Source organism: Canis lupus, chromosome 8, assembly GCF_011100685.1.
Source record: "Canis lupus familiaris isolate Mischka breed German Shepherd chromosome 8, alternate assembly UU_Cfam_GSD_1.0, whole genome shotgun sequence".
In the NCBI taxonomy this organism is placed as follows: Eukaryota; Metazoa; Chordata; class Mammalia; order Carnivora; family Canidae; genus Canis; species Canis lupus.
Window position 1 is genome coordinate 46,940,325 of NC_049229.1, and position 14,570 is coordinate 46,954,894.

Genomic DNA, 14,570 nt, shown 5'->3' on the forward strand with positions numbered 1-14,570 from the left:
AATTGCCTTCTTGTTAAGATTTCTCCAGGCTTTAGGTCTCTTAGGAAATTTTAATTATTAATTAAATGTGTTTATATAACACTTGATGCTCTCTAAGGTCAGAGTCTATGTCTCTGTCTTTAGGCACACAGGATAACTTTCTTTAAAATGCAAAATGCCATCTATGATATGAGATATCGTATAGGTTCTAAGTATATGTGCTGCTGAAGTGAGCACTGTGTAGATTCTAAGTAAAACTAGATGAACCATTTACTAGCCCTTAAGATTTCCCTTAAATTGTTTTTAGTTAAACAGCAGGTTAATAATTTCAAATACCACTTTCTAAGAACATAGTTCCCTTTATCAAGGAACAAAAAGAAATTTCAGATGTGATATTGTTTTTTGTTTTTTTAACTTTATAAAAGGCCCATCATGTTTTACATCAACTTTGTGGGGGATAAACATTTTCTTAAAATGTGTAAGAATAAAATCTTAACATTAAATGCAAATGCTTACTACACTAAACATGCTGTCATTTAGAATAAAAATGTTGAGAGAATTCTATTTTTCATAAGGTAAATGAATAACTAAATTTATTTCCTAAACACTAGTATCTCAGAAGATTGGACAAAGTGAAAGGCTACAGAATAACTACAGCAGCTTAGCAACATTATATTTGATCATTAGGGATAAAACAAACAAACATGAGCAGTAATATTTAAGCTTATAAAATGTTTACCTTAGTTTTTTCATCCACAACTCTGAGTCCATCTGCTGATACCCACAGGACTGCCTTAACTGCTTTTTTTCCAGTCTTTTAAAGAGAAAGCAAAAAAAAGGAAGGGGGAGACACACATATATAATATTAAAAAAAAAATGTCATCTTCTATAGAAAACACTGACTTCTGCCTTCCAAAAGTCACAAGTACAGATGGAGTCCAAGTTCAGGAGGGGTACCCAAAGCCAGATACTCAAACCAAACTGCAGAAACATTCAGGAAAAAACAAGCCAAAGCCATTATTTTAGAAACACAATGCAAACAATAAGATAAAATTAAGTAAAAGGGAAGGGACAGGTGGACTCAAAACCAAGATATCACATTCCACAAAGGGCAAAGCATTCATAAGTAGATTCTTCACCCCTTTAAAAAATTAACCAAGAAAACCAAGAGTCAGATAAATATTAAATACATAAGGAGTTACACCACAAGTAGCTTCTACAAATTTATTTACAGTAGAAAGTAATACATAGGCCTAATTGAGATGCTGGCCTATCCTTTGACTCCAATGTGTATAGCAGAACCCTTAGTCACCTGAAATTTTCATGTTAAACACCCAAGAAGTCTTCATTATTCCTTTAATAATCTTTAAAGACCATGATTTCTTCTCTTAGGATTAACACAGAGCTAGTTTAGTTTTTAATTTGATATTAAATGCATGGAGACATTTTGGGGAACATAGGATTAAAAAAATACTAATATTATTACATGAATTATTTCTACTGGCTGAAAAAGACTTCTTTCGGCACACAAGAATCATGTGGGAACAAGCTAATATATGACTTCTCCTGTTATGGAATGAAAATTGGACAGTGGGACTCTGTAATGGTAATTTAACAGCTTCCTGTCTCTTCAATTGCTCCAAGGATACAAGCAAAATAAAATGAAGGCAAAATAAAGGCTAAGAACAGGTATCAGATCATAAAAAGTAGAAACCAAAAGGAATCTGGTAGTAAAATTGGAACAGCAGCCTCTAGAGAAAGGCAGAAGAGGATAAAGAAATATCTACCATTCTCCTCTGTATGTGTCTAAGCCCTGTGCTCCTCCATATGGAAGGCATGGCCTTATTTAAATGAACATCATCATCTCCACCGTAACTAGGTATCTGATAAGAGCCTATTACATGCCAGGCAGTAGAAATACTTAAGAGTTGACAGTCCACTGAAAGGTGACACTTAGATAAAAAATAAATAAGACAGTAGTAAGTGTTATAGTAGAGCTGAAAACAGTGTATAATGATGTCAGAAAGAAGGCATGGTCACATCTATTTGTGGAATCGGGAAGGTTATTCGAAGGAAAAGATCAAAGTAGATACTGAAATAATTTTTCTAGATGCATGAGGTAGGGGTAGGGATGCAGGGAAGTGACAGAAGTAGTGGATATGATAGGCAGCAGCAGCAGCACAGAACATGGAAGAAAACAAGCAAACAATGTGACAAGTCTGGACTCTATAAATACTTCAGTATGCCTTGAGAGTGGGATGGGTGAGCAAGGAGCAGTGGGAGAGTAGGAAAGGCCTAGTCATGGAGGGCCTTGTGTGCTTGCTGAAGAATTCTGTCTTAATTCTGTGGGTAATTAGGAGCTACTGACTGAATTTTTTTTTTTTTTGCTGACTGAATTTTTTTTTTTAATTTTTATTTATTTATGATAGTCATACAGAGAGAGAGAGAGAGAGAGAGAGAGAGAGAGAGGGGCAGAGACATAGGCAGAGGGAGAAGCAGGCTCCATGCACCGGGAGCCCGACGTGGGATTCGATCCCGGGTCTCCAGGATCGCGCCCTGGGCCAAAGGCAGGCGCCAAACCGCTGCGCCACCCAGGGATCCCTGCTGACTGAATTTTTAAATGCATTTTTAAAATATCACTGTGGCAGTAGTGTAGATGGGTTGGAAAGAGACTGACGGGAGGCAGAAAGACCATAATAGATTCCAGATGACAAAAAATGAGGATTAAGCTCTCTTCATTGAGACAGGGATAGAGGTGAGAAAGTTATTATTTATTTATATTAAAAAAATATTCTATTTAAATTCAGTTTGCCAACATAGAGTATAACACCCAGTGCTCAGAGATGAGAAAGTTTTAAATGGAAAATAAAAGGGAAAAGTTGGAAGATGACTCTCAGGTTCCTGACTTGGGTAATTAGGTAAAGACAGTACCACACACTAAGAACAGAAGAGATGCAAAAGCAAGTGTGAGTGGGGAAGAATAGGATTTCCATTTTAGACAAGCCAAGTTTGGGATGCCTATGCAATATTCAGGGGATATATAACAGGCAACTGGATACATAGATCTGTAGAGAACTCTAAGATGGAATTTTAGTTTTGGAAAATACCAATCCTGGGAATAATAAGAGGGCCAAGGACAGGAAAGAAAATCAATAAATAACTGAGAGAAGATGAGTCTTTGAAATATCATAAAAGGAATAACCAGAAGGACAGAAAAAGAGACACTAAGGCTACTGAAACTAAGGGAAAGGATTTCAAAAAATAGTGGGGAGTCCAAAATGTCAAATGTTGCAAAGTTATCAAGCAAGAAAAGATGTGAAAAGTGTCTATTGGATTTAGCAGCCAAGAAGATGTGGTAGAGTGACAAAGGTACTTGTAATGGTTAATTATATGTGACAAATTGGCTAGGCTACGATTGCACAGTTGTTTGTTATCAAAGAGTAGTCTAGATATTGCTTTGAACATATTTTGTAGATGTGATTAACATTTACAATCAGTTGAGTTTAGGTAAAGGAGATTACCTTGATATCATGGGTAGGCTTCGTCCAATCAGTTGAAGACATTAAGGGTTAAAAACAGGTTTCCCTGAGGGATCCCTGGGTGGCGCAGCGGTTTGGCGCCTGCCTTTGGCCCAGGGCGCGATCCTGGAGACCCGGGATCGAATCCCACATCAGGCTCCCGGTGCATGGAGCCTGCTTCTCCCTCTGCCTGTGTCTCTCTGCCTCTCTCTCTCTCTGTGACTATCATGAATAAATAAATAAAATCTTTAAAAAAAAAAAAAAAAAAAAACAGGTTTCCCTGAGAAGAAATTCTGCCTCAAGTCTCTAGAGATTTCAGACTTGCCAGCCCCAATAATCGCATGAGCCAATTCTTAAGTCCCTCCTTTCCATATGTATTGACAGATATCTAAATATATACATATACATGTGTGTGTGTATACGCATAAAGAGAGAGAGAAACAGATGGTGGTTCTGTTTCTCTGGAGGTCCTGACTAATACAGAAGTGGAAGTCAGAGTAGGATGAGTTGAAAAGTAGAAGACAAGAAGAGTCTATGAATATTAAATACCCTCTTTAAAAAAGCTTTCCTAAGCTTTTGCACAGCAAAGGAAACCACCAACAAAATGAAAAAAGGCAACCTACTAAATGGGAGAAATATTTGCAAATGATGTATCTGAGAAGGAGGTAATATCCAAAATACAGAAAAGAATTTACACAACCCAACACCCAACATAATCTGATTAGAAATGAGCTGAGGACCTGAATAGACACTTTTCCAAAGAAGACAAACAGGTGGTCAAAAGATACATGAAAAGATGCTCCACATCACTAAATTATCAGGGAGATGCAAATCAAAACCACAATGAGAGGGGTGCCTGAGAGTTCCTCAAAAAATTAAAAATAGAACAACCATATGATCTACCAATTCCACTACTGGTTATTTACCCAAAGAAAACGAAAACACTAATTCAAAAAGATATATGCACCCCTATGTTTTTGAAGCATTAATTATAATAGCCAAAATGCAGAAGCACCCCAACAATCCATCAATAGATGAACAGATAAAGAAGAGGTGAGAAGCACACACACACACAATGTAATATTACCCAGCCATAAAAAAGAATGAGATCTTGTCATTTGTGACAACATGGATGGACCTACAGGGTATTACGCTAAGTGAAATAAGTCAGATAGAGAAAGTGAAATAAGTCAGATAGAGAAAGACAAATACTGCATGATTTCACTTATATGTAGAATTTAAAAAACAAAACAAACAACAGAAACAGATCCATAAATACAGAGTACAAACTGATGATTGACAAAGGAGAAAAGGGTGGGGGAATAGACCAAATGAGTGAAGGGGAGTGGGAGATGATGAAAGCTTTCAGTTATGGAATGAATGAGTCACAAGGGTAAAAGGTGCAGCAAAGGGAATAGAGTCAATGGTACTGTAACAGTGTAGTAACAGATGGTAGCTACATTTATGGTGAGCATAGTATAACATAGATACTTCTTGAACCATTGTGTTGTACACTGTACACCTAAAACTAATGTAACACTGAGTGTCAGCCATACTTCAATAAAACACAATTTAAAAGTTGAAAAAAGGGATCCCTGGGTGGCGCAGTGGTTTAGCGCCTGCCTTTGGCCCAGGGCGCGATCCTGGAGACCCGGGATCGAATCCCACGTCGGGCTCCCGGTGCATGGAGCCTGCTTCTCCCTCTGCCTATGTCTCTGCCTCTCTCTCTCTCTCTCTCTCTGTGTGACTCTCATAAATAAATAAAAATTTAAAAAAAAAAAAAATAAATAAAAGTTGAAAAAAAAATGTCAAAAATTAGGTGCTGGGACCCAGTATCGACACAGTAGTGGGTATCTTCACAGAAGAGGTGTGAGTGGGGCTCGGACAGCCAGTCACTTTTGGCTTTTGTACCCAGTCAGATGATTTGCCTTCAACCTTCAAAGCATTTCACTTGATCTTTTTTTTTTTTAAAGATTTTATTTTTAAGTAATCTCTACACCCAACGCGGGGCTCAAATCCACAACCCCAAGAGTCATATGCACTGCACTTCACTTGATCTTTATTTGTATTGGTCCAGACTCTCAAATCCAGAAAGTTTATAAGGCAGCTTTGACTAAAGATAACTTCAAGAAATTCACCTTTTTAAGACATGAAGAAATAGTATCACAAAGATTGTTACTTCAACAAATGGAGAATAAACTTGTAGATGAAAACAAAGAAAAGGCATCTCAGATGCAAGTAGTTGAGACTGCTTTTATTGAGTGCCACTGAGGGCATATTTTACTAAACTGCTGCTCCAGGTATTTTTGTTTGGAAAAATCTATCACAATAGGGCACAGCTGTTTATTGGAAGAGCAGAAAAGAAAGATATGCTTGTCGTGCAGGGCGACGTTGAAGCAGCCCATGGAGTTCGAGGCGGCGCTGCTGAGCCCGGGTTCCCCGAAGCGGCGGCGCTGTGCCCCGCTGCCGGGCCCCACTCCGGGCCTCAGGCCCCCGGACGCAGACCCCGCCGCTGGCTCTGCTGCAGCCCGCCCCGCCCGACAGCGAGCGGCGCCTTCCGACCCCGGAACAAATCTTTCAGAACATAAAACAAGAATATAGTCGTCATCAGAGGTGGAGACACTTAGAAGTTGTGCTTAATCAGAGTGAAGCTTGTACTTCATAAAGTCAGCCTCATTCCTCAGCATTCACAGCACCTAGTTCTCCAGGTTCCTCCTGGATGAAGAAGGACCAGCCCACCTTTACCCTCCGACAAGTTGGAATAATATGTGAGCGTCTCTTAAAAGACTACAGATAAAATTCGGGAGGAGTATGAGCAAATCCTCAATATCAAACTAGCAGAACAATATGAATCTTTTGTGAAATTCACACATGATCAGATTATGCGACGATACGGGACAAGGCCAACAAGCTACGTGTCCTGAAGCTTTCTTGCATATCTGGGTACCAGGTTTGACCTCAAGAGATGGCTGCTGTACACTTTTTGCAACTGGTTTGATATCACATTTCAGTGCCAACTTTGCATCCTGAGAACACTTAAACGTTTCTGCAGGTCCATTTTATACAACTTGAAAGACCTTAAAACTTTCTGGTTGCCACAAGCATATCTTTCTTTTCTGCTCATCCAATAAACAGACTGCTTTTAAAAGGAAACTTAAGAGGGCACCTGGGTGGCTCGGTGGTTGAACATCTGCCTTTGGCTCAGGTCATGATCCCGGGGTTCAGGGATTGAGTCCCGCATTAGACTTCCTACGGGAAGCCTACTTCTCCCTTTGCCTATGTCTCTGCCTCTTTCTCTGTGTCACTCATGAATAAATAAGTAAAATCTTAAAAATAAATAAATAAAAGGAACTTTAGTCTTTTAAAAGATACAAAAGCAAAAAAAAAAAAAAAAAAGATACAAAAGCAACAGAGAAGTCTTTACAGACCCAGATTCACCCAACTCCACCACCAAAGCTGGTTTCTCTTGAGACTCTTTACTGGGCATCAAAAGAATATATTCTCAAATGGGAACAGTTTCTTTTAGGACATGCACCATATCCTATTGGTGTTGAAAATGAAGCAGAAAGTACTATTCAAAATGAGATGCAGTGATAACTTCTTCACATAGTCTTTGAAAAAAACCTGTTTAGTACAGCTGAATATTAAAGAATATGCAGGTCATTTCAGGAACTTTATTTTTTATTTTTATTTTTTTATTTTTATTTATTTATGATAGTCACACAGAGAGAAAGAGAGAGGCAGAGACACAGGCAGAGGGAGAAGCAGGCTCCATGCACCGGGAGCCCGACGTGGGATTCGATCCTAGGTCTCCAGGATCGTGCCCTGGGCCAAAGGCAGGCGCTAAACCGCTGCGCCACCCAGGGATCCCATTTCAGGAACTTTAGGAATAAATGTGCTCATATTGTCCCATTACCTCCTCAATAACAATGAAGATATGAGAATATACTAAGTCTCGGGTTAGCATTTCGAGACCTGCTACTACTTCATGGTCACGAATTTGCTTTCTTTCAAACTGATGGAAATGTTAAGATCTAACATTGAAAGGGGGACTGTGTATTTAATAAGTCACTAGTGAAAAAATATGGTAACAAATATGTTTTTCTACAAAAAGAAGGAGAGCTATAGGGCAATGAAGGACAGGCAGAGGATCAAAGGAGATCTTTAAGGATTAGGATAAACTAGCATGATATACTAGAAACAGAATGGTCTTTGGTATAAGATCAGTGCCACTATTCATTATTCATAAGCTAAGCAAATTATGGAGCCCTCTGAGCTTCCATTTCTTCATCTGTAAAGTATGTGTAGGATTGGTAAAAGGATCAGAGATACATAAGTACTTGAAATTAAAAGAGGGTAATAAGTAATTGGTAGCCACTTATCATCATTAGTAACCTCAGAGAACTTCTCTCAACAGTGAAGCTTCTTGAAAGATACACACTTTCAACAACTACAGATCATGTACATATGATGAATGAGAAAAGCCAGTGGAAAGATGGACACTGAAAGCCCAAGAAAGACCAAGTCCTCTAGGAGGTGGGATGGGATAGGACGGAGCTACAATACAAGTTTTAGACAGGAAGACAAGATGTCCCTTCCATGAAGTGGATGATGGAGTAAAGGTGAATAAAATGAAGATAGATTAGTAAAGAAGATATTGGCAAGTCGAGGAAGTTCACTCTGGAGAGCCATAAATTTTATCTGTGAAGGAGAGGAGATTGCTTGCTTTACTTTGCAGAATGAGATGGTAAAGACTTCTTTGTTTTTGTTTTTATTGAAGTTTGATTTGCCGACACATAGTATAACACCCAGTGCTCATCCCATCAAGCGCCCTCCTCAGTGGTCACCCACTTACCCCAACCCCCTGCCCACCTCCTCTTCTGCAACCCTTTGTTCCTTTCCCAGAGTTAGGAGTCTCTCATGGTTTGTCTCCCTAATTTTTCTCACTCAGTTCCCCTCCTTTCCTTTATAATCCCTTTCACTATTTCTTATATTCTCTGTATGAGTGAAACCATATGATGATAAAGACTTCTAATAGCAGTATAGCAGCAGAGCATAGTAACTCAGAGCATAAACTCTGGAACCAGGCTACTGTATGGGTTTGAATTCTGGTTCTGTCACTTACTTGTATAACCAAGGGCAAATTATTTCTCTATGCTTCAATATCTATACCTATATAATGATGTTAATTTCACATACCTCATGGGATTTTTTTTTTAATTTTATTTATTTATTTATGATAGTCACAGAGAGAGAGAGAGAGGCAGAGACACAGGCAGAGGGAGAAGCAGGCTCCATGCACCGGGAGCCCGATGTGGGATTCGATCCTGGGTCTCCAGGATCGCGCCCTGGGTCAAAGGCAGGCGCCAAACCGCTGCGCCACCCAGGGATCCCACCTCATGGGATTATTATGAGAATGAAATAAATTGATACACGTAGAAGATTTAGAACTAGGGTGATTATATAATTTACTGTCCAAACTGGAGCCCTTTTTTTTTTAATTTATTTTTTATTGGTGTTCAATTTACTAACATACAGAATAACCCCCAGTGCCCGTCACCCATTCACTCCCACCCCCCGCCCTCCTCCCCTTCTACCACCCCTAGTTCGTTTCCCAGAGTTAGCAGTCTTTACGTTCTGTCTCCCTTTCTGATATTTCCCACACATTTCTTCTCCCTTCCCTTATATTCCCTTTCACTATTATTTATATTCCCCAAATGAATGAGAACATATAATGTTTGTCCTTCTCCGACTGACTTACTTCACTCAGCATAATACCCCTGGAGCCCTTTTGAAAGTGGACGGGGGCACTATTAAACCCAGAAACAAGTGTTATACTGGGACTGTTTCAGACAAATTGGGACTGCAGTTACCTCACTACCAACAGTTAAAACCCATATTTAATCAACTCTTCTGTAGCATTTTGTATTTTGATAGAAGGTAAGCTTCATGAGGGCAGGGGTTTTTCCATCTTTATTATTCACTGCTGTAGCCTTGGAGCTTAGAACAATGCTCGGCACAGCATAAGAGTTTAAGAAATATTTCCTGAAAAAATAAATTTGCTAAATATCTATCATAGGGAATGGGAGACAGTTGATCAGTGAAACAGACTGCCAAATGGCACTGAAAATTCTGTGTAAGGAATTGAAATGTACATCTTTATCAATCCACTCATTGTGCAATTATTGCCTGCAGTGTTTAGCTTCTGAGGCAACAGACAGGACTGCTTCTAGGTTGGGAGACTGTCAGTAGAAAAAAAAAAATATCAAAGATTACTTGACTGATTGATTTAAAGAAGTTTTTATTTAAGTAATCCCTACAGCTAATGTGGGGCTCAACTCATGACCCCGAGATCAAGAGTCACAAACCCCAATGACTGAGCCAGCCAGGTGCTCTTCAAAGGTTTTTCTGAATAGGATTGTTCCTCATTTAGTCTCCTTACTCTATATAGCAAAATATAACAGTTTTTTGGCCCAATTATACTGTTACAAAAACATCTCTGCTTTTTGAGGTATGTAACAAATTTTATGGTGTGGTACTAATGTATCACCAAGGCATTGTATTTGTCATATTTCATCACCTTTGATTTTCTAAATAGGGGAAGAAAACAGATAATATGAATCCTTCTTGCATTTGTTCCTACTTTGGGTACTGATTCTTGGATGTCATGACAGTCTGCCACAATATAGTTACTTCAGTCAGGTATTGAGATATTAACACTTAAAGATACCTGTAGCTGAATTTAAGTTCAGACTTCATCATACAAATTCTATAGTAGCAATGCTCCTGTAGTATTTGTGCACTTTACAGTCTTCCATTCTACTTATATAAACTAAGATTCCTAAGCACTTTTCAGAAAATGATAAAAATTTTTGCTTTTGTTTGCCTTAAAACAATTTATTTAAGCCAATATCCTAGGAAATAAGGTCAAAGTTAGCTAACAGAAAGACTAAAATACAAAGATAACCCAGAGTAAGTATGAAATATAGAATTTAGGTACAAATTAGTAACACAAACACCCCTTTACCAAAAAAGACTACATATTACTTCAGAAACTAATAAAAATGTAGTAGCTAGGGTACTGTAGATGTGAGATATGAAGAATTATTTCATCATTTGTTCCAATACTTTCAATTTTAAAAACAGTTTCACTATTCACAATGACTAGTCAATTATGAAAAACAGTTTTACAACAAAAAGAAAATTGTTTATTCTCCAAGAAAAGAGCATGGGTTTAACATGGAAAGGACTTCAGTAACTTCAAATTTAAACTGGTAAAATGTGAGAAGGATCAGGCTAACCTATGAGTGAAAGATGACAAGCGTCAAGTATAATTGAGCTAGTAACCACTCAACTCTATATATCCAACTTAGAATTTTAAAATTAACATTTGCCATAAACATCTTTTATTATGAGCAGATATAAACCAATATATAAATTAAACAGGCTCCGACACTGGAGAAAATGTGAGTAGGTAGTGAATCTATTACAAATTACTGAATTAGGAAACCTTTACTGCAAGTAAGAGGAATGCACAGGTAATCTTCAAATGAAAACGCCAGTGAAGAAACACAAAATGCTTGCAAAAATGACAGAGAAATAGTAGGTTCAGTTCAGTAGACTTGAAAGATCACTTTCTCCTAAGTATTTGAGGTACTCACAATAAAAGGCAATTGAAATAACTAATTACAATAAAGAACTGTTATCTACCTACTTACCTATCCCCAGAAGGTTTTTTTTTTTTTTTTTTTTTTTCCCAGAAGGTTTTTTAAGTAGATCCCATTCAAAAAAAGAAAAAGGATTATGATCACATGTTAGTGATATTCTTGGTAGGCAGATCCTTACAGATGCTCTTCTATTTTACATATTGGTATTATCCAGGGAAGTACTTCAGATTTACCGTTGGAGAAATAAGTTTTTAAACTGTTTATTTTTAAAAAGATTATTTATTCATGAGAGACAGAGAGAGGCAGAGACACATGCAGAGGAAGAAGCAGACTCCCTGGAGGGAGCCTGATGCAGGACTTGATCCCAGGATTCCAGGATCACGCCCTGAGCCAAAGGCAGACACTCAACCGCTGAGCCACCCAGGCGTCCTGTTTTTAAACTGTTTAAATCAGAGATTGGCAAACTTTGTCTTTTTCTTTTTTGTTAAGATTTTATTTATTTATTCATGAGAGACACACAGAGAGAGGCAGAGACACACAGGCAGAGAGGCAGAGACACACAGGCAGAGGGAGAAGCAGGCTCCATGCAGGGAGCTCGATGCGGGACTCGATCCCAGGACTCCAGGATCACGCCCTGAGTCGAAGGCAGACACTCAACCACTGAGCCACCCAGGTGTCCCTGGCAAACTTTTTCTATGAGGGATCAGATGTCAAATATTTACAGCTTTGTAGGTTATAGAGTCTATGTCACAACTACTCAACTCTGCCATCGTAGCACAATAGCTACAGACAACATAAAAACAAATAGACATAGCTTTGTTCCAATAAAGGTTTATTTACAAAAACAGTGGGCCATAGTTTGCCAATCTCTCACGTAAATCTTCTAATTCCTGGAAAGTGATCACTAATGAAATCTTTTTGGAAAGACAATTCATTATATTGAAATAGTAGACTCATTTAGAATTATGTCCCTGAATCAATCTTTCTCTTTCCTTTTCTTTTTAAACAAATGTGGCTATATGTTATCTATTGTTTTATTTTTTAAAGATTTATTTATTTATTCATGAAAGTCACACACACACACAGAGGCAGAGACACAGGCAGAGGGAGAAGCAGGCTCCCCACAGGGAGCCCCATGTAGGACTCAATCCCAGATCCCGAATCACACTCTTCAGCCGAAGGCAGACACTCAACCACTGAGCGATCCAGGTGTCCCACTATCTATTGTTTTAAACTGCAACTCAGGGGTGCCTGGATGGCTCAGTCAGTTAAGCATCTGACCCTTAATTTCTGGTCAGGTCATGATCTCAAGGTTGTGAGATCAAGCCCTGCATCAGGCTCTGTGATGTGCTTAAGATTCTCTCTCTCCCTCCCCTTCCTAAAAATTAATTAATTAAGAAATTAATAAAAAAATAAAATAAATTGCAACTTAGATCTCAGTGCTAACTCCAAAGTTCTAACTCCAAAGATCTCCAAGATCACCATGAAATAAAAATGTGCAATTAATCAACAAATAGAAGTGATATTTGAGAGCAAGATAATTGTACTGGGCATATGAAGATAAGAGCAAAAAGGTGAAGCAGCTGTTAAGCAAAGAAATGCTATAAAGACACATGGGAAACATAATATGGCATAACTACAAAATGTTAAGAAGTAACTGCAGCAAACAGACCAATTTGGGCAGGAGTGACAGAACTACTCTTTCTGAACAACAGTGATTTGCCATTCTATTGTGCAAAGTTCTTTCTCTACAAACCAAAATGAAATTCAAGTATATCCAATGTGTAAAGAATCACTAGTCAGTCTTTCTGTCACATCTATACACAGAAATAGCCCAGTCATTACAGAGTAATGACACACTAACAGGCAACAACATGGTGTGCCTTGCTATTACAAGGTAATGAATTCTCAGTGAATGCCCCACTAAGAAGGGGGCTTTTGAACAAAGAATGGAAAGAGATGAAAAAGTGAGCCATACATATATCTAGATGATGTGTGCTCCAAACTAGAAGTTATAGCAAGTGCAAAGGTCCTGAGACAGAAGCATACCAGGTGTGCTCAAGGAGGCTAGTGTGGCTGAAACTAAGGAAGCAAGAATAGGAGAAGATAGGAAAAGGGACAGAGAGAATTAATGTACAAATGGCCTATAAGGCCAAAAGACTTTGGCTTTTATTATGAGTAAGGCAGGAAGCTACTGGAGGATCTGGAGCAGTGGAGAAACACAATCAGCCCTCTGTCTTAAAAAGATCACTCAGACTGATATCCTGAGAACAGATGGTAGGGAGGACAACAATGAAAGCAGGGGAAGTAGAACATTGCTGCAATGACTCGGATGAGAGAAGATGGCCTGGGCCAGGGTAGCAGTGTGGCGGTAGTGAGACAGGAACTCTTGATGGAATGGATATAGGGTATAACAGAAAGAAAGGAGTCAAGATTAGATCTTAGATTTTTGACTAGAGCATAGGTATAGAGTTGCTGTATACTGAGATGGGGAAGAGTTTGGGAGGGACAGATTAGGAATTTCTTTTCTTTTTTTTAAGATTTTTATTTATTTATTCATGAGAGACAGAGAGAGGCAGAGACACAGGCAGAGGGAGAAACAGGCTCCCTGCAGAGAGCCTGACGTGGGACTCGATCCCAGGACCCCGGGATCATTCCCTGGGCTGAAGACAGGCTCTTAACCGCTGAGCCACCCAGGCATCCCATGAGCCACCCAGGCGTCCTGGAATTTCCTTTGTGATGTGTGAGTTGCCTGGTGTACTGTTTAATGATGATGATGATGATGGTGATAACAATACCTAATACTTAGCCACTGCAGCAGGCTGTTTTGTAAACTTTGCTTATATTTATTATTTAATCTTCATAGCAATCACATGAGGTTGGAATTAGTATTATCCTTTTTTTATAGATGGGGAAACTGAGGTACAGAATAGTTAAAAGGGTTAAATAGTTAAGAGTTTTAAGAGAATAGTCAAAAACCTTTCCAAAGGTCACAAAGCTAGTAGGTGGCCAAACCAAGATTAAATGCAAGCACCTGAGTCCCTAGTGCCCTTAACCCCTATGTTATACTGCTTCTATGATGGAAATAACACTATGGAGTTCAGAGGAGATGTCTGAAGATACAAGTTTCAGTCATCAGCATAGAGATGGTATTTAAATCTATGACACTGGAAGAGATTATCAAGGGACAGGTATAGGTAGAGAAGAGTCCACAGACTGGGAAGTAGGCAGCAACACGAGGAAAAGCCAAGATCATGATCCCTGAACTCCAAATGAACAGTGTTTTACAGCAGGGGAGGAACAGACTATGACAAATCTGCTAATAGGTCAGGTATGTTGGTAGGTAGGATCTTGGAATACCAATACAGAAGAAAACTTGCTAAGAACAGCTTCAGTAGAGTGGGGA

General features: G+C 38.8%; 1 protein-coding gene and 1 pseudogene across 15 annotated transcripts in view; one reads left to right on the forward strand and one right to left on the reverse strand.

Annotated features, from left to right (window-relative positions):
• NUMB (NUMB endocytic adaptor protein) overlaps positions 1 to 14,570 on the reverse strand; it is a 162,616-nt gene that overhangs the window by 16,560 nt on the left and 131,486 nt on the right. For all 15 annotated transcript variants that reach the window (XM_038545196.1, XM_038545209.1, XM_038545205.1 and 12 more), the window contains one exon: positions 719 to 793. In XM_038545196.1, the coding sequence (XP_038401124.1) occupies positions 719 to 793 (75 nt within the window). The remainder of the gene's footprint in view (positions 1 to 718; positions 794 to 14,570) is intronic.
• On the forward strand, positions 4,829 to 6,638 carry LOC102154976 (annotated as a pseudogene).